Source organism: Lepus europaeus, chromosome 18 (assembly GCF_033115175.1).
Source record: "Lepus europaeus isolate LE1 chromosome 18, mLepTim1.pri, whole genome shotgun sequence".
Taxonomy (NCBI): Eukaryota; Metazoa; Chordata; class Mammalia; order Lagomorpha; family Leporidae; genus Lepus; species Lepus europaeus.
In genome coordinates this window covers 1,214,092-1,238,908 of record NC_084844.1, presented here as the reverse complement: position 1 = coordinate 1,238,908, position 24,817 = coordinate 1,214,092, and the positions used below count along the sequence as shown (strand labels likewise).

Below are 24,817 nucleotides of genomic sequence, written 5' to 3'. Positions count from 1 at the left end.
CTCTGCTCCCCTGCAGGGGCCTGCCGCCTGTCCAGCCCCGAGGGCGAGGTCAAGGTCAAGAGAAGGACCGGGAAAGTGAACGTGGGCACCCAGCTGGAGCGGGCACCAGGCCGGCGGCCCCCAGGAGCCGCAGGCAAGGAGAAAGCCAAGGGGAAGGCCAAGGCCGGCCTGCGGCCAGAGCCAGGGGCTGCCCCCAGCAGGGACGCACTCTTCGGGCCTGCCCGGGCCTTCTGCCGCGGGGAGGGCAGCAAGCTGGCCAGCGAGCGGCTCCAGAGGGCCACGCGCAGGAGCGCCGTGCTACAGCCGGCACTGCGGGTGAGATGGCGGCCGTGCCTGGTGGCCCCCCCCCCCCAAGGCCGCGGCCCCGCCCTCATCCCCCACCCTGTCCCCCTCCCCTCGCGCAGAGGAAGAACGGTGCGCTGTCCATCACCCTGTCGGCCCGCAACGCCAAGGCCGTCCTGGGGAAGGGCAGGAAGGCGGGCAAGGTGAAAACCAAACCCTCCGGCAAGCAGGTAGCAGCCCCCGCCCCGGGCAGCCCCCTCCCCGCCCAGCGCCCCTGCCCCCACCTGACAGCCGCTCCCGCGCAGGGCCAGGGCCGGGCCATGAGCCGGCTGCTGGAGAGCCTGGCCGGCGACAACGACTTCCAGGTCGAGGACAACAGCAGCTTCTCCGAGGAGGACGAGGATGAGGCGGCGTCGGCCCGCGGGCCCCTGAGCGCGGAGCAGAGCGCGGCCCTGGGTGAGCGGGGGCAGCGGCGGGGGCCCGGCCTGGGCGGTGGCGGGGCCAGCGCGCCCTGGGTGAGCGGGGGCAGCGGGCGGGGGCCCGGCCTGGGCGGCGGCGGAGCAGAGCGCGGCCCTGGGTGAGCGGGGGCAGCGGCGGGGGCCCGGCCTGGGCGGCGGCGGGGCCAGCGCGCCCTGGGTGAGCGGGGGCAGCGGCGGGGGCCCGGCCTGGGCGCGGCGGCCGTGGGCGCTGACCCTGTGCCGCCCGCAGCGCGCTCCTGCACCATCCACAAGGAGGACCTGCAGGACGGGCTGCCCGTGCTCATCCCCAAGGAGGACAGCCTGCTGTACGCGGGCAGCGTCCGGACCCTGCAGCCGCCGGACATGTGAGGCCCTGCGGGCTGGGCGTGGGCGTGGGCGGGCAGGTGGGCCCCGGCCCCTCGCCCCTCGCCCCTCGCCCCCTCGCCCCTCACCCCTCACCCCCTCACCCCCTCGCCCCTCACCCCCTCGCCCCCTCACCCCTCGCCCCCTCACCCCTCGCCCCCTCGCCCCTCACCCCTCACCCCCTCGCCCCTCACCCCTCACCCCCTCACCCCTCACCCCCTCACCCCCTCGCCCCCTCGCCCCTCACCCCCTCGCCCCTCACCCCCTCACCCCTCACCCCCTCACCCCCCACCCCCCTCGCCCCCTCACCCCTCGCCCCCTCACCCCCCTCGCTCCCTTGTCCCCTCGCCCCTCGCCCCCTCGCCCCCTCGCCCCCTCGCCCCCTCACCCCTCACCCCCCTCACCCCTCACCCCCTCACCCCTCGCCCCCTCACCCCCTCGCCCCCTCACCCCTCGCCCCCTCACCCCTCACCCCCTCGCCCCCTCGCCCCCTCACCCCCTCGCCCCCTCACCCCTCGCCCCCTCACCCCTCACCCCCTCGCCCCTCGCCCCCTCGCCCCCTCGCCCCCTCACACGCTCCACCCCCCACCCCCCCAGCTACAGCATCGTCATCGAGGGCGAGAGAGGCAACCGGCAGCGCATCTACTCGCTGGAGCAGCTGCTGCAGGAGGCGGTGAGGGCGGCTCTGCCTCCCGGACGGCCTGGGGGGGCGGCGGCCGAGGCCTGCCTGCTCCTGCTCACCGCGGCACCTTCCCGCAGGTCCTGGATGTCCGGCCGCAGTCCAGCCGGTACCTCCCGCCCGGCACACGGGTCTGCGCCTACTGGAGCCAGAAGTCTCGGTGCCTGTACCCAGGCAACGTGATCCGAGGTGAGCCCCGCCCAGCCCCCCGCCCTCCCTGCCTGGGAGGCCCGTGCCCGCACCGGCTGCCGAGACAGAAACGGCTCCCTGGTGCCCAGGGCGGGAGGTGGCAGCTCCCGTGGGCAGCCGGGCAGAGCGGGAGGGGCCCAGAGCCCTGCGCGTGCAGCTCCGCTGGCCCTGCCTTCCGACTGCGGGAGCTTTCGCAGCCAGGACAGCGGCGCCTCCAGGCGTGGACGGAGCGACAGCTGTCCCGGCACACACACGTGTGCATGTGTGTGCGCGTGCGTGGGGGGGCGGCGCTGACAGGGCGGTGACGTCCCGGGCTGTGGACAGCGAGGCGCCAGCCCCGTGCCCAGGCCGCGCTCAGGGCCCGGGCCGTGTGCAGGAGCCTCGAGCGATGAGGACGAGGGCCTGGACTCGGTGGTGGTGGAGTTTGACGACGGGGACACCGGCCACATCGCCGTCTCCAACATCCGGCTGTTGCCGCCCGACTTCAAGATCCAGTGTGAGCCCCCCAGCGCCCTCCCCGCGGGGCCCTGGCAGCCAACGGCTCCCGCGGTCACGGCACCAGCCCCTCGCCCGCTCTCACGCAGGCACAGAGCCCTCTCCAGCCCTGCTGGTGCCCAGCAGCTGCCGGAGGCCCAGGAAGGCGAGCAGCGAGGCGCCCCCGCCCGGCGGAGCCCCCGCCCCCAGCCTGTCGCCCAAGCTGCAGGACTGCCCGGACACCCCCAAGACCCCTGGGAAGAAATCCATCGGCAAAGACAAGGCCGGTACGGGCCGGACCTCCGGGCTCCTGGGAGGGAGGGGCACGTGGACAAGGCCAGAGCTGCTGACCACCGATCCCCCCCCCCACCCTCCCCCAGGCAAAGCCGAGCTCCTGACCTCAGGTGCCAAACCCCCCGCAGGGGCCTCGGAGCACTTCCTGGGCCGCCGGTGCGGCCCCCTGCTGAGCTGGTCGGCCGTGGCACAGAGCAAGCGCAGGGCGGCTGCGGCCGGCAGGGCCCCCGGGCTGCTGCAGAACCTCTTCCAGCTCCACGGTGGCGCCAGGAAACTGCGGGCCCGCGAGGCCCTGTTCCCCGTGCACAGCGTGGCCGCGCCTGTGTTCGGCAACGGCTTCCGCGCCGACTCCTTCAGCAGCCTGGCCAGCTCCTACGCACCCTTCCTGGGCGGCGGGGCCGGCCCGGGGCTGCCCGGCGGCGCCCACAAGCTGCTGCGGGCCAGGAAGGCGGAGCGGGCAGAGGCCGAGCGGGCCGGGCGGCGGCGGGCGGGCGGCGAGTTCCCCGTCAAGCTGGACCACGAGGGCGTGACCTCCCCCAAGACCAAGAACTGCAAGGCGCTGCTCGTGGGCGACAAAGACTGCGGCCCCCGGCTGCCACGGCCCCTGCCCGGCCCTGGCTACGCGCACCCGGCCCTCGTGGGCAAGGACAAGAAGGGGCGGGCGCCCGTGCACCCGCTGCCCGTGGGGCTGGCCCTGCGCAAGTACGCGGGCCAGGCCGACTTCCCCCTGCCCTGCGACAGCGACTGCCACAGCTCCTACTCCGACGAGGACGAGCTGGGGCTGGCGGCCGCCGTGCCGCCGCGCTTCCTCGCCCGCCTGCCCACCTCGTCCTCCTCCTCCGGCTCCTCCACCTCCTCCTCCTCGGGCTCCGTGTCCACGTCCAGCCTCTGCTCCTCGGACAACGAGGACTCCTCCTACAGCTCGGACGACGAGGACCCCGCCCTGCTGCTGCAGACCCGGCTGGCCCAGCCCGTGCCCGCCCTCCTGGCCCAGCCCGAGGCCCTGCGCTCCAAGGCAGCCAGCCCCCACGCCCACGCCCCGCGCTGCTTCCTGTCCAGGGCCTCGGCGGCCGGCGTGGGCGCGGGCGCTGGGCCCGGCGGCGGTGGCAGCGGTGGCAGGGCCAAGCTCAAGTGCAAGGAGGCCCTGAGCTTCTGCAGAGCCAGAGAGGCCTCCCGGAGGCCGCGGCTGCCGTCCGCGGAGAACCGGCCAAAGATCTCCGCCTTCCTGCCCGCCCGGCAGCTGTGGGAGTGGTCAGGGAACCCCACGCAGGTAGGAGCCCCCCCTTGCGTTCTCACTTTCCCCTCGGTGCAGGAAGGGGAGGGGGAAGCCTGCCCGCGAGGCCCCGCCCCCGGCTGCACCTGCAGCCCCCCGCTGTGTCCCGCAGAGGCGTGGCATGAAGGGCAAGGCCAGGAAGCTGTTCTACAAGGCCATCGTGCGGGGCAGTGAGACCCTGCGCGTCGGGGACTGCGCCGTCTTCCTGTCGGCTGGAAGGCCCAACCTGCCCTACATCGGCCGCATCGAGAGCATGTGGGAGTCGTGGGCCAGCAACATGGTGGTCAAGGTCAAGTGGTTCTACCACCCCGAGGAGACCAAGCTGGGAAAGAGGCAGAGCGACGGCAAGGTGAGGACCCCCCCATGAGAGGCCACGCCCAGCCAGGACCCACGGCAGCCCCGCCCTGCCCCCCCGGGCCCTGGGAGCAGTTCTCACAGAGGGCCCTGCACAGGCCCCATCCAGGCTCCCAGGCCCCGCCCAGGGTTCCCAGGCCCCACCCAGGGCTCCCCCAGACCCCGCCCAGGGTTCCCAGGGCTCCCCCAGGCCCCGCCCGGGCTCCCCGGCGGCCTCCAGAGCACCGTGTCCCCGCCCGCAGCACGCTCTGTACCAGTCGCAGCACGAGGACGAGAACGACGTGCAGAGCATCTCACACAAGTGCCAGGTGGTGAGCCGGGAGCAGTACCAGCAGCTGAGCCGCAGCCGGCGCGGCCGGGACCGCCAGGACCTCTACTACCTGGCGGGCACCTACGACCCCACCACCGGCCGCCTGGTGACGGCCGAGGGCGTGCCGGTCCTCTGCTGAGCCGCCCTGCCCCAGCCGTCCTCGGGAGAGTAGAATCCAAGCCATATTTCTAGTACCTCGGACCGGCTCCCGCCTGGAAAAGCAGGGATCAGGTGTGTTATTTATTTCTCTGTAAATATCGTGTTCTGGGGGGTTTTACGGACACAGCGGAAACGGACTTCCCCGCCCTGGGGACGAGGGTGCGTGCGTGTGCGTGTGCGTGTGTGTGTGCGCGTACGTGTGTTGGGGTTCTGTTCCGGGGTTTTCTTTGGAAATGCACTGTTCTCGGCCGCTGGGGCGGCAGGCGGGGGGAGGGGCGGGGCCCCAGGGGTCACCCCCGGGGACAGCTGTGTGGGCGGGAAGTCGCTCATCCGTGTAGACAAAGGCTTCCGGAAGCCAGAGCAGAGTCCGCCAGCCACAAGGATCTTACCTCTGTTTCCTACGACAAAGACGAACAAATCCCTCCGGCGCAGGCTCCCCTCTCCCCTGAATATTCCAAGTGTCGCTGGGGCCGCTCCGGCCGGCTCCTGCCCCTCCCCAGTCCTGACCCAGGGTCCGAGCCCCTTCCTCGGCTCCAGGATGCTGGGCCCCCTTTTTCCAGGGCCCTGGAAAGAGACCCCTCCCCTTGTGACCCGTCCCAGCCCCCAGGAGGGCTTGAGCGTCACTCCTGCGGGAGGCCCCTGCCCTCTCCTCTTTCCCCCACCTCCACCCCTGGGAGCCGTGGCACGGAGGGCAGCTTGGTGGGCTTGCGCCGGGGGCGGGGACCCCCATGCCCACATGCAGGGCCCCCCACCCCTCCCCCGGGCCCACCTGTAAGCCCCAGGACCAGCTCTGTGTGGACACAGCCTGGGAATGGCAGGTGTAGGTGGGCGCCCGGCCCCTGCCCGCAGGCCAGTTCAGGCTGACCCAGAGCCCCTCCCACCCCTCCCCGCTGCCCCCCATTCCTGCGGCTCCACAGGAGGGGCCGGTGGGCGAGTGGGGGTCCCGTCTCCGTCTTGGCACGAGTGCAATATTCATTCCTGGTGGCGTTGGGGGACGTGGGGTGAGGGAGCCGGCCGGGCCTCGTGGCTGCCGCTCCGTGCGGGCCGGCCTCTGCCCTCCGTCTGCCCGAGCCGGCAGCCGCGAGACGTGTAAATGTGTAACGAAGAGGAGGGTTGGATTTTTTTTCAATGTAAACACTAAAAACAAACAAAAACACAGGTTTTATGAACAGCAGACTATGTAAAGGCATTTTAGTATTAAATTTTTTATTGATAACTTGCTTAAGGATAAATATGTAAACTCTTGTCAGGTCCTCCCTCCACCGGGATCTGCGTCATCTGGGCTGCCCCGGCCGGAGACCCCCAGGGCCAGGGCCCCTCTCCTGGGCGGCGTCCCGAGGGGGAAGGGACGCACCTTCCCCAGGCCCAGCTGTGGGGTCAGGAGCGGCTCAGGGTAGGGGGCGCCCCAGACAGCCCCGCCCCCAGGAGGCTGCATCCCAGACTCCCGGGACGAGGCCCTGGCTGGGATGGGAGACCCCGGGTAGGGAGGGGAGCCTGCCCGCCTTCTCCCAGCACCCCAGCACTTCCTCCGTGGGGCCCAGCAGGAGCAGGAGGTGACCCCGGTGGCCGCTGTCAGCCCAGCCCCTGGGCAGGAGGCCCCTGAGCGCAGCCCATGATGGCTGAGGTTGGGCTGTGCCGGTGGCCCTGAGCCTGCCACCAGTTTGGAGGGCACCCTGGGCTAGGGAGATCCAGGCTGGGGCTCAGGGTGGGAGGCCGACTGGACCCGGCTTCTGGCTTCAGGGACCTGCTGTGGGCCTGGGGGACTTCAGAGCCTTTCTAGGGACCGTCCAGGCCAGAACAGGGCCAGGGCCACACTCTGAGGCCCGGAGGCCCCTGGGCCAGGGTTTGTGATGAGCCATCACCTCCTGCCTGCTCCAGGGGCAGCTTCTCAGAGCTGGAGCCACTGGGCCTGGGCTCAGGGTTCCCAGCTGCAGGCTGGGGCAGACTGGGCGGGCTTCCCGGAGGAGGCGATACACGGGCCTGCACTATTTGCTGGACAAGGGGGTGCCCTTGACGGCACCGAGGGGCCACAGACTTGCCCAGGGCCAGGCAGTCAGTCTGGGGAGGGGCCCTGACGTGGGAGGGCCCAGATCAAGGCGGGTGCTGCACACTGGCAGGAATGTGGGCAGGCGGGTGAGCCCGGGAGGCAGGTGCACACTGGGGCAGAGCTGCGGGGGCCCACAGTGGGCGTGGGTGAGCCCCAACCTCAGGGTTCCCACCCCCCCAAGCTAGGAGCTCAGCAGGGGCATCCGGGCCCAGGGGTGGGATTCACAGCCAGGCCACAAGCCCCTCCCCCACCTCATCTCAGACAAGGTGGTCTGGGCCTATAGAAGCCCCTGCCCTGTGAGGGGCTCCCACTGTCCCCAGAGCCCACAGGTTGCTGGGACCAGGCCAGGCAGAGGGAGAGGCCCAGCTCTGTCCCATGGGGGACCCCTGGGCAGTCTGCTGAGGCCGTGCTGAGCCCCTGGGGAGGCCGCAGCCACCTGCGGCCCCAAGGAAGAGATGTAGGCAAAGCCAGGACCGTGGTCCCGTGGGCCGCCTGCCCAGCCCCGGCAGGAACCAGTGTTCTCTGCCTGCACCCCCCCACCGCAGCCCTGCGCCTTCCCCAGGGTCCCAGAGACCCCCAAAGCCACCACCGGCTGGATGAAAGTCCCAGGAGCCGCCTAAGCCCCCGGGCCCACCCAGCCACCTGCACCTTCCGTTGGCCACGTCAGGCCACCTGCCCAGGCGGGCCAGCCGGCGGCTCCTAGGGGCCTGGTCCCCATCAGGGACCGGGGCACAGCAGCACCAGGACCAGGTGGCCTGAGTGACCGGGCCTCCAGCCTGTCCCCGATGCAGAGGGGAAGTGGGCAGAGCCGGGGCAGGGCCTGTCCCCGGGGGCCGCACCGCGCAGCCCGCATCAGAGCAGGTTTGCATCCCAGCGTGCTGCTTGCTATCGGGCTCCCTGCTCATGCACCTGCGAAGGTAGCGGAGGGGGTCCGAGTCCCTGGGCCCCTGCACCCACGCAGGAGACCCAGATGGAGTTCCTGGCCCCAGCCGGACCCAGCCCTGGCTGTTGTGGGCATTTGGCAAGTGAACAGGGGGTGGACATGGGCAGGTCCAGTTGGTGCCTTTCCCCGGACCCACAGCTGGCCTGGATGCCCTCACCGGCCTAGGTGGGAGGTGTGACCCCAGCTCCGCCTCCGTGCCCAGACCGCGGGCGCGGCCCAACCCGGGTGCACAGCACCTGAGGGCCCAGGTGGCCGCCGCTTCCCTGGGCTTGAGGGCTGCACGTGGAGCTCACTGACAAAGCGGTGCCTGGCAGGCTCCCCAGCACCGGGGCGCTGGCCTGGGACCCCACAGGTGAGGTTGGCAGGAGCAGGGAGGCAGTGCTCTGATGGGGGCCCGGGGGGCCGGGCCGGCCAACTCCAGAGGCTGTGAGCCAGCTCCCACACGGGCAGCTCAGAGTGCGACTCTCCGTGCTCGTCTGCCTCCCCCACACCCCAGAAGGCACCCAGGGAGGCGTCGGGCCGAAGGGGCCGCAGGGGTGCCGTGGAACCGCCGGGGCTGCCCCTTCCTCCCCCTTCACCGGCAGCTTTGGTGGCTGCAGGAAGCCCGGCCGGTGACTCAGGCTGTGGCTGGTCTCCATCTGAGCGCCCGGCATGGGCGGGGCCCACGCGGCGTTGCCACCCACACCTGGGGGGGCCCAGCTCGGGCAGCAGGAGGGGCAGGACCGGCCTCAAAGCCACCCCATGCGCTTGGCGTGAGGTTCGAGCCTGTGGTGGGCGCTGTGGGCACCGGGACCTGTTCTGAAGTGCACCCGTGTTTGCCCTGGAGCCACGGGACCCCGAGGCCTGGGCAGAGGTGTCTGGGAAGCTGGAGGAGCCGGGCCAGGGCTGTGGTGCACACGGCACAGAGCACGCTCAGGTGCCCCCCGGCTCACAGGGCCCTCGTCACGCACCCTCCCAGCCCCACCGGGTGCAGGGCCCACGCAGACACCTCTCTCCCGACCGGAAGGCGGACCACACCCATCTACAGAAAGTTGAGGGGAGGCCACCACAGCCCCCACCCGTCTCCCTCAGCAAGGACACAGCAGGTCCCGCCTGCGGGGCCCCGTCCACGCCTCCAGCCTCTGGCCGGAAGCCTTTGCTGTCCGAGCAGGGCTCAGGGCACGACCCTGCTGCTCCGCTCCCGCCGGTCTGCCAGCACGGACACCACCCGTCTCCCCTCGGCCTGGGTCCGTCCAGCAAGTCCACACTGAAGACCTGTGCGCTGGCGCCGGGGTTACCCAGCCCCCACCCCCAGAAGCTCAGAGCGGCAGGGAAGGCGGTGGGCACAGCAACCCCAGTGTCCAGCGAGCCCGGGCCCCCACAGAGCAGGCGCTGGCCGAGGGCCCAGGGCAGGGACCGCACTGCTCACCCGGGAAGCTCCGCCGCCGGCAGGCTGAACTCGGCGCACTCTCGGCTGGTCCTTGGCTGGTTGAGGCCACGGGTCGCAGGGCGCGCCTGGCGGTAGGCAGCTTCTTCCACCGGGGTCCCTGGTGACAGGGACGTCGGGCCCCAGGCCCGGCCGAGGCCGCAGCCCCTGCTCACTGAGCCGAGGCTGGGGGTGGGGCGGGTAGAGCCTCCTCTCAGTTCGCTTTGCCGAGAGGGGAAAGTTAAAACCAGTCTTTTCATTTGGGAGCCTTTGAACACGTTATGATCGCGCCTCCTGTCAGAGGGCAATCTGTTTTCACTTAGGGGAACGGCTCGGGCTGCGGTGGCCGGCAGCGGGGCCGCTACACTGACAGCTAATTACGTTTTCACCACTGCGCCTTCGGCTGCCCGCTCAGATCCTCGGCGAAGACTCGGGCCTGGGCTCCCAGACGCCCCAGCATCGGGGGGTCGCAGTAGGACGGGGTGGGGGCCACTGACGAGGGCTGGTCCGGCAGCAAGGAAACTAGGCCCCTGCCAGCCACAGCCCCAGGCCTCGAAGGCCGCCCCCGGCCCGGAGCCCCTGGAGCCCCGCGGGCGTCGGAAGAGCCGCCTCTGCAGCCCGGGGCACCCGGCCGGGAGTGACCAGCCCTGCTCGCACGTGCCTCGGTGGGCGGCCATGCCACTCTCTGGTCACATGATCCAGGCCGGGCCAATCGCAGCACCTCCGCCCCTCCCCACCACAGTGATTGGCTTTAAAGCCGGCACGTGGGTCGAGCGCCGCCAATCAGTGCCCAGCCCTGGGACTGGGGAACGCGGCCCTTCTCGCGAGATTCCTGCGGTGTTCTCGCGTGGCGCTGGGCTTCGGTGGTGACCAAAGCCGGACCCCGGGGTGGAGTTGCCGCGGGGCGCCTCGGCTGCTTCAGATCTCAGACGAGGAAGGGCTGCTGTGCCCGAGTGTGCGATCTCCGCCATGTTGGGGATGTGTGGATACTAAAGTTACCTATTTTTTAACTGCTGACAGCCTATTTTATTTGCTCGGTCTGGCAACCTGGAACCTAGCGGGAAGCAGGTGCACCCGCTGCCCAGGCCGAAGGCCCAGGAGCCCCCACGCCCACCTGCTGACCAGGGAGCCAGCGGCCCAGGTTGCGGGCAGCCCCGAGTGGACAGCTGCGGCCTCACAGCTCGCTTTGCAGGGCAGGGCCAGCCACTGGCCGGACGTGAGGGGCTGGGAAAGAGCGAGTGGCTACGGGAGGAGGGGGTGGGAGGCGTGGGCCGTGCCCCACAGGCCCCGCTGCGGGAGACCCCCGGGGGATGCCCACCATCTCCCCTACCCAGCCGGCATGGGACTTCCTCCATGGGCTCCCAGGGCAGAGAGGAAGGTGACCCCAGGACCTGCTCTGACGCTTCCCTCCCTGCATCGGGCCGGCTCCCCGCTGACCAAGGCTGGGTCATTAGTGGCCGTGGAAGAACCTAGCATCCCAGCGTTACTGACCCGGGCCCCGTCCTTGGCCTGCAAGGGTCCTGCGTGGCGCCCTGGAGTGTCTGGACCCTCTGGGCTCCCACCAGCCCCGCAGCCAGGGGACACTTCATTCCATGCCGGCGCACAGCCGGGGTCAGTGTCCGGGCCAAGGGGGCTCCCACAGACCAGCACAGCCCCCACCCAGGAGGCAGGAGCTGGGGGAAGACTTCAAGTTTCGCGTGGGCATCCCGGGGTCAGGGGTCTGCCCCTGCCTGGTGCTAGACCTGAGCTGGGCCACACCGTGGACCCACCAGGCTGCCCTCCCCAAAGTGAACAGGAGGGAGCAGGTGGGGGTGGAGTCAGGCCTGCAGTGGGAGTGCAGCCCCCTGACCTGCCGAGGCGCTCACGGGAGACCCCTGCAAGCCCAGGAGGGCAGAGCCAGGGGGCTTAGACCCCCCCCCCCCAGGGAACAAGGCTGTGGCTGGGGGTGGTGTCAGCAGCAGAGTGCCCCTCAGGAAAGCTGGGGCGGGACTTCCGGCTTCCTCGTTCGCTCCCCTGCAGGGCCACTCGGGCAGCATCCAGGCCTGCTGGTCAGACCCCGCAGGGACACAGGGAAAGGCGCCCCCCCCCCCCCGCTGCCACAGCCCCCTGGGGAGGGAGTCAGAGTTTCACCGACCCCGGATGGCTGCGCTGCGCCGGGCAGGACGCGCCGGAACCCCGGTTGTGACTTAAAGGTGACCGTGGCTGCCGCAGGTGCCACTGTGTGCTGGTGGGGCCCCGTGGCTGCCCCCCGCCCTCCTGTACTCTCCTGCAGCGACAGGTGCCCTGGCCACACCCACACAGCCCAGTACAGCGCGGCCCCTGGCCCTGGGTGTGGGGCAGGGACACAGGTTGGGACGTGGCCCCTCCCGCCCTGGGCCCCTGCCATGTCTGACGGCCACAGGCCCCGCTGCACTGCCGGCCGCCTCCTTGTCCTTTTTCTTCATTTAAACATGGACTTTTATCTCCTCTGCTCAAAGGCAGAGAGGCAGAGCTCTTCCATCCGCTGGGTCACTCCCCCGATGGCCACAACAGCCAGGGCTGGGCCAGGCCAGAGCCAGGAGCTTCTCCCAGGTCTCCCACGCGGGTGCAGGGGCCCGAGCACCTGGGCCATCACCTGCTGCCTCCCAGGCCACAGCAGAGCGGGATCGGAAGTGGAGCAGCCAGGACTCGAACCAGCGCGCATGTGGGATGCAGGTGTCCCAAGCCCCGCCCCGGGACCCCGTTTCTCTGAGAGCATTTGAGTTGGCCTCCTGTCCCTTTACCAGAGGAACCTCTGGGAGCCCAGGCCAGGCCCTGCTGTGTGCCCAGCAGCCGGCGCCACCGGGACTGGAGACTGCTGGCCACTTCACAGAGGCCCCAAGGATGGAGGCATGTGGCCGGGTCCCGCCCCACACCCACAGCAGCGGCCCCCATGCTGGCTGGGCCCCGAGGCGCCCAGTGCCTTCTGCAAGCTGCCTCCTCTTGTGAAGGTCAGAGGCCAGAAATGGGGGCGGCGCCCCAGGGCCCCCAGAGGCTGGGGCCTGGGGAAGGGCAGCGGGGTGGTCACTGTGCACCAGGCCCCCCACCCCATCCTGGCCGGGCTGCTGTGCTCCGGGGGAGGGGGCGGTGGGGGGGTCTGCGGCCACGGCTGTGTTCCACTTCGAGAGGTGGTGGTCCTGGCCCCGGGCTCTCAGAAGGAGCTGGTCAGGGAAGGGAGTGGCCCCCCCGACACGAGAGGACGTTCCGGCCAGTTCCTGGGCAGGCCTGCCCCCCCGGCTGTCCCCCGGCGGTGGGCCCGAGCCCGGCTCTCCTTTCTGGATGGTCGTGAGGGCCGGGGCCTCCGCCACTTACAGGTTACAGCTGGGCACCGGCCGTCCCCAGGGAACTCACCCTCCAGCTCCCTGCAAGGGCCGCCCGGCCTGGCAGCGATGTCCGGCCCCGCCTGCCTTCCCCCAGCCCAAGTGCTCACCACCCCCGGGATGGGACTGCCACCATGAAGCCCAGGCCCCTGCCCGGCGGCCCCGGCGGCCCCACGCCCAGAAGGGGCTCGGCACAGGTGCCCGTAAGCCCGCCCTCACGCCCCCCGCTCCGGCCACGGTTTCAGACGAGGACAAAGAGTGCAGCTGGGATTCAGAGGCAGCTCCCGTACCTGCCCACGCACAGAGTGACCACAGCTGACCCCAGGAGCCGCGCGGCCGTGGGTGCAGCTGATGGGCGGGACAGGCACCTGCAGAGCAGAACCCGCTGTTGACGGGAGCCTGGGGGCGTAAGCTGTGCCCACCCACACCGCGGCCGGCCACGCGGCGAGCTTGGTGGAGAGCAAACCACAGATACGGCGGCGGGAGGGACTGGCGGCCCCCAGGAGTGGCTCCATCCACAGGGATGCCGAGCCGGGCAGGGCAGGGCCCCAGGTGGCGCCCAACACGCCCGTGGTCTGTGCCAGGGCTGGGGGCTGGGCCAGCTGGTCGCTCTCCCACGGTGGTGGCGCTGCACGCGGCCAAGGCCACTGACCTCAGAGTCGGGGAGTTCGCAGGGTCTGAGGACCGGCACTGTCACTGCGGCCCAGCCCCCATCCTCCTCCTGGCACAGTGGGCTCCACGCCGCCTCGCCCTGACAGGTGCCACGCTGACCCCTGACCCCGGGCAGCTCTGCTCTCCACCCTCTGCCCTCCTAGGGAGGAACGAGAGCAGCCCTGATGCCCCCCCACCCCGGAGCCCTGTCCCCACACAGCCTGCATCCCACCAAGCCCACCACCCCCACCACTACGCAAATACTTACAGCACGGAGTATTTCAGAGTTACACAGAGACAGAGGCAGAGGCCCTCCACCCGCTGGGCCACGGCTGGGCCGGGCTGAAGCCAGGAGCCAGGAGCTTCCTCCGGGTCTCCCGGGGCTGCGGGGGCCCAAGGCCTCGGGTCGTCCTCCACTGCTTTCCCAGGCCATAGCAGGAGCAGGATGGGAAGCAGAGTAGCGGGGGCTTGAACTGGCGCCACAGTGGCCTTACCGGCTACACCACAGCAAATGCTCTTGCCAGCGGCTCCAGGTGTGCACCGAGCCTGGCGTTACCCAGTTCAAGACACCACACTGCACACGTCACACCCACGTCACACACGCCACACGCTACACGTGCCACATGTGTTGCACATACGTCCCGTTCTGTCCACGGCAGGCCAGGTGGGGATCAGACGGGCAGGCGCCTCCCAGGCCCTGACTCCCGGCTGCGCACGGAGTCTGTGGGTCCCCGGTGCCACCCCCGCCCCTCACCATCGTCCCTGAGCCGGGGTCTCTGCCGCAGGGCAGCCGCCAGGGCTGCGTGACGTCGCCTCCGCACTAGCACAGCCCTCTGCCCTCTGTCCCCGAACTCCTGCCGGCCCCAGCTTCTCAGGGGTCCTCGGCTCAAGCCACGGCCCCTCCCCCAGGGCCTCCTGCAGAGCTGAGGAGAGGCGCCCACTCCCCGAGGGAGGCCCTCGTCTCCCCTGGCTCAGACTCATCCTCCGCCCGCCCCCCCCCGCCACCCAGGCCACAGGCGGCCAACAGGGAGCCCGGTGCTGCCCAGTGCCCTGTGGGGGCCGAACAGCAGGTCCACCAGAGCTGGCGGGTCACGCCCACCCGCTGGGAGCCCGCCAGGAAGGGCCGTGGGCCCGCGGAGGTTCGAAGTGGCTCTGCAGGAGGGAGGGTCTCGGCCTAGCCCCTGCCCACCCACCCAGTGCTCACACCCCAAAACAGAAGCTGGACACGCCCGTGCCCCAGGGGGCTGCACCGTCATCCTGTGCCGGCCCAGCCCGCTCGGCCCTGGGCCGGTGGGGGCGGCCTGTCTCCAGGCTCTGGCCTGCCGCGTCGCCCCCGCTGCCCTGGGCACGGCAGCCCTCGCCTCAGATCCACGGCGCTCCCACCTGGTCGCTCTCACACCGGGCCGGGGTCGCCAGGCGCGCGCACCCACCACCCTGCAGGCTCCGCTCAGAGCCGTCGGGCAGGCCCCGGCCGGGGCCCCAGCGCGGGCGCCTCCATCCGCGCACGAACGTGGCCGCCCCCCGCCACGCCGCAGCCTGCCCCGCCTCCCGCCCCGTCCCGCGGCCCCGGGCGGCGGGCACGCACGAGCGGCGCTGTCGGGTCCCCGAAGCGAGCGGCGCGCGGCCGAGCCCCGCCGGCGGCCGCGCGCGCCGCCCCACGTGGGCCCACGCCGGCTCGCGGCCCCGGCGCCCGATTGGCCGCCGCGCAGCCAATCAGAGGGCGCCGGCGCCGGCGGCCGCGCCGATTGGCCGCCCGGGACCGGCCCGGGAGGCGGGGCTCCCTTTTGTTCTTTCCAGCCGGCCCGCCGCCCCCTCCCCCGCGGCCGCCCGGGGTCCGCGCTGGTCCGCCCGCGGCCGCACCTTTCCATTTCTGTGTCCTCGGCCTCCTCGCCCTCGCATCCTCCCCGTCACCAAATGGCTGGGGGTGCGGCGACCTGAGGGCTTCCCCGAGGGGCACGAGGTGTCGGCTGTGCCTGCAGATCTCCCTGCGCCCCCTCCTCCCTAACCTCCCTCCCCCTCCCCCCTGGCATCAGCGGCCTTGGCCTCCCTCTGGGCTGCAAAGTGGGGGCCCCAGGAGCCCCGGCGAGGAGAGGAGGCGCTCGGGGTCCAGGTCTGGGTCTCCTGGCCTCGGGGCCACCGGCTTCCCCTGGTTACCGCCCGAGCCAGGGCTGCTGGGGAAAGGAGACCCCGGAGCCCAAGGCCCGGCCGGCAGCTGGACCGCGCGGGGCCGTGGAGGAACCCAGCTCCGGGGAGCGACGGTAGAAGGGCGGCCGAAGCCTGGCTCCCCGGCTCGGCACCAGACGCCCCTGGGCCGACCCCAGCCCGGCCTGGGCAGGTGCCCGCAGCTCCCTGGGGATGGGGCGCGTGTTTCCACTGTGCAACAACTGAATCCATGGAGCGGGCCCCATGGGGTGGCCGGGAGCGGGGAGCAGAGGGCGGGGGTCTCCAGACACCCCTCTCCACGCACCCCTGCTGTCTGGGGAGAGCAGGCCCCGTGCTGATGGGGTGGGGGAAGTGCGGCCGGCAGGGCACCTGCTGTGCGTCCGCGGGCTGCGGGCAGGCACGGCGGGGACCGGAACTCCCACTCCCCACCCTGCTCACACGGAGCCTCCGGAAGCTGGGGGCCCACGGGGGGGGGGGTGAGGCTGCCCAGCGAGGTCGGAGGGGCGGCAGAAGGAAGAGGAAACAGATTGCGGGGCCGATAGCCAGGGCCGGGGTCACCCACCTGGACCGGAAGTCTCCCCCCGGGGGCGGGCCCAGCGTAAGATAGTGCGACCCAGCTGACCGCGCCGGCGAGGCCGCCGAGGACAGGCCGGGCGGGTCTGAGTCAGGCGGGACCGCACGGCCGGCCCACGCGCGGCCCTTAGCGTCCAGGACCGTTACTGGGCCAGCGCCCGCGGCAGGCGAGGGTCCCGCAGGGCTCGGAGGCGGACGGAGCCCTGAACGGGAGCCCCAGGCCAGGGGGCAGTGGAGCTTCGCCGGACGGTCCCGCTTCCTGGGCGGCACCAGGCTGGAGAGGTGGCCCCCGGGAGCCCCGCCCTGCCCAGGCCCAGCTGCAGAGGACGGGGGAAGGCGACCCTGGCTCTCCCGGCTGCCGCCCGGTGTCCCCTGCTGCGGACCCAGCTCTGCCTCCGTGCACAGCACACGGCCCCGCAAGGCATGAATGGGGTCACTTGGCCTGGCTCCAGCCCACCGGCAGGCCAGCGACGGGAAGTCGCCGCCACGTGGGGGTGGGGACGGCCGCCTGCTCCGGCCCTGTTGCGGCCCCGCCGGGAGCCCGCGCGGGCACGGTGCAGGGGCGCCCCCCAGCGGCCACGCCCGGGACGGCGGCAGTGTCCAGGCCCCCAGTGAGGGCCGAGCTCCCAGGCCAGCGCAGGCTACCCGGGAGCCCCGAAAGGCAACGTGGCCCTTGAGGGACGCCGCTCGGGGCGCCCCGGAGCCGGGGTGGTGGGCGCCGGCGATGCTGCGTCCGGGAGGAACCCGCGGCCCCGACCGCCCCGAGCAGCGGCCGGGCTCGTCCCGCGCCCCCGGGGACGCAGGCCCTGCCCCGCCCCAGCCAGACCCGCTGCTGCGGTCGCGCCCGGTGCCCTGCGCTCCCCTCACGACCGGCCACGGCCTCGAGCGTGCCGCCAGGCGCGGCCGCCGCCTTTGTCTGAGGGCGCGGGGCGGGCGCGGAGCCGACAGGCCGCGGGGTCCGCCCGCACACGGCCGCGGGAGCGCGAAGCCCGCGCGCCGCCTCAGCCCGCGCCCGCGCGCCGGGAGCCGCGCGCCCATTGGCCGAGAGCTCGGCCGCCCGCGCCAATCAGCGGTCGGAGCGCGGCGGGCGCCGAGGGGATGGCGCGTGCGCACTCGGCCTGCCGCCCCCGCCCCGCCGCTGTCCGCGGCGGCCTCGGAGGGGCGGCGGCGCCCCCGCTGCGCTCTGGTCGTCCCGGCCCTGCGTGACCCGGCGGCCGCTCTGGAGACCCGGGCGCCGTCCTGCCTCCGACGGCCCGGGCGGGGTCCTGCCCGCGCGAGGGGAGGGCCCCCGCCGCGGGCGGGGGTCGCCCTGGCCGCAGACAAAGGAGGGCGGGCGGCGCGGGCCCGGGCGCCCCCGCCAGGTGGCTCCGGGAGGCGGCCGTAGCGGATGGGAGAGGCCCCGGGGTTCCGCCGCCTCCCCTTGGGGCCGTGGTGCGCGGGCGGCGGCCGGGCGGGGCGCTCCACGCAGGGGCCTCGCAGGCGGTCAGGCCGCGGGGATCGTGGGAGCCCCCGAGGGCGGTCAGGGCCGGCAGCGCCTCTCCCCGTATGCCCGGTCCCTGCAGGGCCGCGGGGGCCGAGCTGCCCTTCGCTGGGCCCCCAAAGGCTCCCTGGTGCGGAACAGGAGCCCCAAGACCGGGAGAGGCGGGCAGAGCCTCGGCTGTCCCCCGCCCAGGCCTGTGCCCACCCCAGCCCCTGCGCTGGGCACCACAGCAGCGGCTCTGCTGCTTGCCCCGTGTGCGCGGCTGTCCTCGGGGCTCTGCGCCTCCTGCCCGGCTCCTGGGAGGCCCTGTGTGTGTGTGTGTGTGTGTGCTGACCACAGAGCAGCGGACGCAGACCCGCTGTGACCTTGACCTGCAGCCGGGGTGGACCCTCCTCCCAGCCAGCGTCCCAGGAAGCCCACTGAGCTCTGCGCGCTGGGGCCCCAGAGCGCATGAAAGGAAGCCGAAGCCGTCCACAAACAAAGAAATGCGGATTCAGACGACGTGGCAGTGGCCAGCAGGGCGCGGGCAGGGGCTGCTGGGAGGGGTCTGGGGGGCGGCACCGCGTGGCTGACCCCCGGGCCGGTGACAGTGACAGGGAGACTGAGACCTCAGAGGCCTTCCCCTTTGCTGGAGAAGCCGGGACCTTGAGGGCGGGTGGGGCCCCGGGCGCCGGTGGAAGAGCGGGTAAGGCCGGGCTCCCATGTTCCAGCCCCCCCCCCGCCACTGCCTGGCCTTATATTGATGGGCAGGGCCTCCTGTGCGACTTACACGGGGCTGTGTGGGGCAGAGAGTGGACAGGTTATCGCCTGCGCTCGGCAGACGCTGCCCCCAGGCGTCGGTCAGCCGGTGTGGGAGCCGGCCTGGTCCACTGGGCGTCCACTCCAGCACAGGCAGGCTCCTGGGGCGGCACTGAAGGGCGTGGGTGTTTTGTAGCACAAGAGGTGGAGAGGAGGGACCCAAGTGGGGGGGGTTCTCTGCCCGACAGGTTGAGCCACCTGAGCTCCGAGGGCCCCCGGGGAGCCAGGGTCTGCTTCCCAGCTGTGACCCCCGGTCTCCCACAGCACTGGAGGCGTCTGAGGGCCAGAGCCGGCCACTGCGGCCGCCATCGCCCCCACGTTGTCCCCTCCTACACGGCCACCGAGGGCCCCAGGGACTTGGCCCAGTGCATTGGGTTAGGGTCTCCCCAGTCGCGCCAACAGCAGCTTCAGCAGGTGCGGCCCCAGCCCACAGCTGGACCACAGCCTCTCGGGCCAGCTGCCTCTGGACCCTCAGGCCTCACCGGCTGCTGCAGCCGAGGCTCTCGGCCCTCCCACCTGCTCGCCTCTGGCAGAGCCGCCGGGCCGGCATTCCCTCGCCGCGGGACCCTCTCCCAGGTCCCAGGGCTCCGCTGGGCACCAGGGCACACACCTGCCATACACCGGGCGCCCAGTGCCTGTGTGCTGGCTCAGAGCCAGGATGCTGGGGCGGGACCGACGACGCATTCCCATGTGCACACAGGTGAACCCCCTGGTACCAGGCAGGGGACCCCCACCACACCAGAAAGGGAGACTGAGGCAGAGGGGTGGAGAAGCTCGGTGAGGCCACGCAGCCAGTAGGTGGCAGAGCCGGGGTCCCTGTCCCGCCGGCCTGCTCCGGGCTCTGAAGCGCTGCCCTCGCTTTTTCTTCCCGGGAACCAAGCCCCCTGCCTCCCACCTGCCACATTAGCTGGTGCATGTGCTGGGCAGTCTGTCCCAGCTGCCTCCCCTCCACTACGATTGGTTCCAGTGACCCAGGCCTCAGCCAATCAGAACACAGCTCTCCCTGACCCCGCCCCCAGCATGGAGCTGGTGACTCTTGCTCCTCCCCTGAGCTGTTGGGGTGGGATAGTGTGGGTCACTTCACCACCACGAGGCCAGCGTGAGCTCAGAGCTGACCCCTGGGTCGGGGGGAGCTGAAGAAACGAGAAACTGACGTGGACGATCCAGCTGTGCCTGAAGCCTGCCTTCCAGCAAGGCCCAGTCCTTACAAAAAAATAAGAGACTGGAAAAGAGAGAGAATCTTCATCCACTGGCTCACTCCCCCAAAAGGCAGGAACGGCCAGGGCTGGGCCAGACCAAGTCTCTCACGCAGGTGCAGGGCCCAAGCACCTGGCCCAGCCTCCACTGCCTTCCCAGGCCACAGCAGGGAGCTGGATTGGAAATGGCACAGCCGGGACTCTGGGTGCCAGCGCCACAGTTGGAGGCTTTGCCGGCTGTGCCCCCCCCCCGCCCCGCCAGCGCCGAGGCCCATGCTTGAAGCCCAAAAGCAGAACACAGCCACCCTCTGAGCGGCTCAGCCAGCGCCGGGTGATGGCTGATCCCGTTGAGAGCTCAAGTCTCAAGATAATGAGAGAAAAGACTCGGCTCCCTGGGGCCCACAGCAGGTGCAAAGCCAGCACCAGCCCGACTGGGCCACCCTGGCTGCACCTTCGCTTCCCCCCCATTTGGACTGATTCATTTGAAAGACAGTTACAGAGAAAGAGAAATTTTCCATCTGCTCATTCACTCCCAGATGGCAGCGATGGGGCTGGGCCAACTGAAGCCAGGAGCCTGGAGCGCCATCTCGGTCTCCCAGGCTGGTGCAGGGGTCCAGGCACTTGGGCCGTTTCTGCCGTCCCAGGCCATGAGCAGGGAGCTGGCTGGGAAGTGGAGCAGCCGGGGCTGACGTCAGATGCTGGCACTGAGCCGCGGCACCGCCATGCCGGCCCCCACGCTCACTTTCCGAGGCTTCGGCGTCTCCCTGTGGCCTCAGTGAGCTCCCTGACCTCACCCCAAATGCCTTCTCTCCGTCTGTTACCCCAGGGTCGGGCGTGCACAGTTGACTTCACAAGGTTCACGGAAAGTGGATTAGAGGGGAGTTCAGGGGCCGGCGCTGTGGTGCAGCATCTCTTCCCGTGTGGGTGCCGGTTGGGGTCCCGGCTGCTCCACTTCCCAGCCAGCTCCCTGCTAGCGTGCCTGGGAGACCACTTCCGATCTGTCTCCTCAGATGGCCACAACGGCCGGAGCTGGGCTGATCCAAAGCCAGGAACTCCATCAGGGCCTCCCACGTGGGGGCAGGGGCCGAAGCACTGGGCCATCCTCCGCTGCTTTCCCAGGTGCATTGGCAGGGCGCTGGGCCGGAAGTGGAGCAGCCAGGATGTGAACCGGCACCCATGCAGGATGCCTGCCCTGCAGGCTATGGCTTTACCCGCTGCGCCACGGTGCCGGCCCAGCTTTAACTCCTTTTTTTTTTTTTTTAATTTTTTCTTTTTTTATTTTTTGACAGGCAGAGTGGATAGTGAGAGAGAGAGACAGAGAGAAAGGTCTTCCTTTTTGCCGTTGGTTCACCCTCCAATGGCTGCCGCGGTAGGCGTGCTGCGGCCGGCGCACCGCGCTGATCCGATGGCAGGAGCCAGGTGCTTCTCCTGGTCTCCCATGGGGTGCAGGGCCCAAGCACTTGGGCCATCCTCCACTGCACTCCCTGGCCACAGCAGAGAGCTGGCCTGGAAGAGGGGCAACCGGGACAGGATCGGTGCCCCGACCGGGACTAGAACCCGGGGTGCCGGCGCCGCAAGGCGGAGGATTAGCCTGTTAAGCCACGGCGCCGGCCTTTAACTCCTTTTTTAAAGGAGTTTTTGAAGTAGTCTCATCCATGCTGTTACGCGGTGAGGCACAGCCAAGGTGCCAAGTAAGGCTGGGCGCTAGCTGGGTTCAGGTGCGGGTCATGGGTGCCCAGGAAGGGAGGCTGCACTCACAGGCCCTTATGTTCTCCGCAACCGGAAATGGGGAGGAGGAGGGGGGCCCCGGCAGGCCCCGGGCCCTGTCCATCTTTCTCCCCAATGTGCTCAGCAGGGGAGTTTACAAGGAGGCTGCTGCTGGACTCAGGACGGCCCACACACCGTGGCCGAGGCGCCGAGAGACAGGTCCACCTGTCCCTGCTTCCGGCAAAGAGAAGCCCCTCCCTGAAACCCCTGCAGCCCCCCCGGCCTCCTTGTCCAGAACAGGTGCCAGGGGTCTGATTGCAGCAGAGAGCTGCCCTGGAGGCATCAGTCACGCCCACGCTGCTCCCCAGCCCAAGCAGAGGCCACCAGGCCGCCCACTGTGTGAAGACACCAGCTGCTCCCAATCCGGGCACGCGGGGGCCGCACCGGGCCGGAGGAGGCTGGGCAAGGGCTCCTGGGACAGCAGGTCCTTGCGTTTGTAGCCTGTGCTGCCCGGCGAGTGCGGCCTGACCGCTGGGGGAGGAGCGGCACCAGGCTGGGGAAGGGGAGTCTGCAGTGTTTGTGAACAGACCGCGGCTGACTGCTTGCCCAGGCCGTCTCCCTCGGCATGGCCGTCGGCGTGGCGGGGCGACCACAGCCAGGGAAGCGGGCCCAGGCGCCCACACGGCGGCTAGGGACCTACCAGGGCACAGGTGCAGTCACCGTGGCAACATCTTTCAAGGCACTGTTCACTTGGAGCAGGAAGCCAGCTGCACAGGCCTGCCCGCCCGGAACTGGGTGGCTAGATACACTTGGGAAATTCTCCGTGTTTTCTTTTTACAAAATATTTTGTTTGTTTGTGAGGCACAGTGACAAAAAGAGGGATGGACAGGGGTCTTCCCTCTGCTGGCTCACTCCCCCAATGCCACGACAGCCGGGACTGGGCCAGGCCGAAGCCAGGAGCCCAGAACTCCGCCAGGTCTCCCACGTGGTGCAGGGGCCCAAGCACTTGGGCCTCTTCCACTGCCTCCCGGGCCACAGCAGGAAGCTGGATGGGAAGGGAAGTGGAGCAGCCAGGACTCGAACCAGTGCTCACGGGGGTGCTGCTGTCAGAGGCAGCGGCCTCACGACGGCTCCACAACACCAGCCCCAGCTGAGATGGTTTTAAGAAAGAGGAGCTGGGGTGCCGTGGGCTGCGCCTCGGCCTGCAGTGCCACGTCCCAGAGAGGGTCTGGTCAGAGTCCCGGCTGCTCCTCTCCGACCCGGCTCCCTGCTGCGGCCTGGGAGAGCAGCAGCAGATGCCCGGGCCCTGCACCCACAGGAGAGGCCTGGAAGAAGCTCCTGCTTTGGCCTGGCCCCGCCCTGGCTGTCATGGCCATGTGGGGAGTGAACAGCAGATGGGAGATCTCTCTCCCTCTCTCTCCCTCTGCTTTCAGATAAATCTTTTTTTTAAAAAAAGATTTTATTTATTTGAGAAATAGAGCTACAGTGAGAAGGAGAGACAGAGAGAGAGGTCTTCCTTCTGCTGGTTCACTCCCCAGATGGCTGCAATGGCCGGAGCTGCACTGATCCGAAGCCAGGAGCCAGGAGCTTCTTCCTGGTCTCCCACATGGGTGCAGGGGCCCAAGGACGTGGGCCATCCTCCACTGCTCTCCCAGGCCACAGCAGAGAGCTGGATCCGAAGTGGAGCAGCCGGGACTAGAACTGGTGCCCACATGGGATGCTGGCGCTGCAGGCGGAGGATTAACCTACTGTGCCATGGCTCCGGCCCCCAGATAAATCTTTAAAAACAGAGTTGTCTGGTCAACATTCCATTTCTGAATAGGAAACCACGGATGCTCACAGCAGCCATCAGGCCGTGGTCACTGCGGCTCAAAGTGGGGGCGCCCTGGTTCCATCAGTGGCTAACAAACACCCTCCCCGGGGGTCTGAGCCCATGGTGGGGCGCCCTCCGGCCTGAGAGGTAAAGCAGCAGCTAGGACCGCATGTCCTGCATCAGCGAGCCCGGGACACGGTCCTGCCTCTGCTTCTGACCCAGTGCACCTGCCTAGTCCCTGCCACACACATGGGCGACCTCGGGGAGCTCCTGTCCCTGCCTCAGCCTGGTTCAGTTCCAGCCACTGCAGCATCTGGGGAGTAAACCAGAGGACAAGATCTCTGTCTCTCTCTCTCTGGCTTTAAATAAAATGAAAATAAAACATTGTAAAATATTTTTAAAGATTTATTTACTTGAAAGGCAGAGTTACAGAGAGAAAGAGAGAGAGAGGAGGAGAGACAGAGAGAGCTCTTCCACCCACTGGTTCACTCCCCAAATGGCTGCAACCGCCAGCGCTGGGCCAGGCTGAAGCCAGGAGCCAGGAGCTCCATCCGGGTCTCCCACACGGGTGCAGGGGCCCAAGGACTTGGCCCATCCTCCGCTGCTTTCCAGGGCATTAGCAGGGAGCTGGATGGGAAGTGGAGCAGCCTTACCAGCTACGCCGCAGCGCCAGGCCCAATTTTAAAATGTTTAAAGGAAGGAGTTACCGAGCCAATACAAAAACCTGGGTGAGGGACAACGGGTTAAAGCCCTGGCCTTTAGCGCCGGCATCCCATATGGGTGCTGGTTCTAGTCCTGGCTGCTCCACTTCTGATCCAGCTCTCTGCTATGGCCTGGGAAAGCGGTAGAAGATGGCCCAAGTCCTTGGGCCCCTGCACCCGTGTGGGAGACCCGGAGGAGGCTCCTGGCTTCGGATCAGCGCGGCTCCGGCCGTTGCAGCCATCTGGGGAGTGAACCAGGTGATGGAAGACCTCTCTCTGTCTCTACCTCTCTCTGTAACTCTGCCCTTCAAATAAATAAAATAAATCTTTAAAAAGAAGGATGAAGCTTACGCGCATGGCCAAGGGAGATCAGCCGGTCTGGAATGGCTGGGTGCTGTGTGAGTGCAGGCACGCGGCACCGCGGTAAAGGCGGGACTCGGCTCTGTAAACATGGGCGATCTTCAGGGAGGAGGAGGAGGGAGAGGACGGAGCCCTGGCTCTGGGTCAGCACCTGGACTTCCCAGGACACGGGCGCCTTTGACTCCCAGCTGAACGATGCCTCAGCACAGGCCCTGCGGGTGCCGCTCCTGCCCCCGGCGCTGCACCCCCACCGGCTCCTGCTGACTCCCCCAAGGCTTCTCAAGACTGTGCTGAGCCCAGCTGGACGGGGCCTTGGCTACCGGTGAGGCCCACAGCCCCGTGTGGGCACGTGGCCACCCCACTCCCATCACGGAGCCTGCGGGCAGACGGTAAGTGGGTCCAGGGCAGCCCTCAGCGGCCACCCCACAGGCCCCGCCCAGGCTGTGCGGAGTGGGGGTCTCGCAGCCGGGACACGAGAGGTCAGGGAGGCCCCACAGAGGGACACGTGGCCCCGCTTTCTTCTGGGACCTGCCCGGCCAGGGGGTGTGGAAGCCAGCGGGGACCCTCTGAGCAGCTCTGCCCCGCCCAGCCCCTGGACACCTGGTGGACTCTGGACAGCTGTCCCCACTGACCCTGAGCCGCCCTGTGCCCAGAGCCAGGCCAAGCGCTGAGTTCTGAGGGAGCCCGAGGCCGGGACTTCGGCTTGTACTCCTTTCTCCTTTCCTTCCTTTTGCTTTTTATTTTTTTATTTATTACTTGGGAGGCAGCGTTACAGAGAGGCCTTCCATCCGCTGGTTCACTCCCCAG

The 24,817-nt window shown here is 69.6% G+C and overlaps 1 protein-coding gene across 1 annotated transcript in view; it reads left to right on the top strand.

Annotated features, from left to right (window-relative positions):
- The window catches only part of BAHCC1 (BAH domain and coiled-coil containing 1), a 42,966-nt gene extending 36,798 nt beyond the window's left edge, over positions 1–6,168 (top strand). Inside the window, exons 17-27 of the mRNA XM_062216126.1 lie at positions 17–315; positions 405–512; positions 588–738; positions 991–1,105; positions 1,701–1,776; positions 1,863–1,971; positions 2,348–2,467; positions 2,556–2,732; positions 2,826–4,009; positions 4,125–4,361; positions 4,609–6,168. Of these exons, the coding sequence (XP_062072110.1) occupies positions 17–315; positions 405–512; positions 588–738; positions 991–1,105; positions 1,701–1,776; positions 1,863–1,971; positions 2,348–2,467; positions 2,556–2,732; positions 2,826–4,009; positions 4,125–4,361; positions 4,609–4,815 (2,783 nt within the window). The 3' untranslated portion in view covers positions 4,816–6,168. The remainder of the gene's footprint in view (positions 1–16; positions 316–404; positions 513–587; positions 739–990; positions 1,106–1,700; positions 1,777–1,862; positions 1,972–2,347; positions 2,468–2,555; positions 2,733–2,825; positions 4,010–4,124; positions 4,362–4,608) is intronic.
- Positions 6,169–24,817: the final 18,649 nt, after the last annotated feature.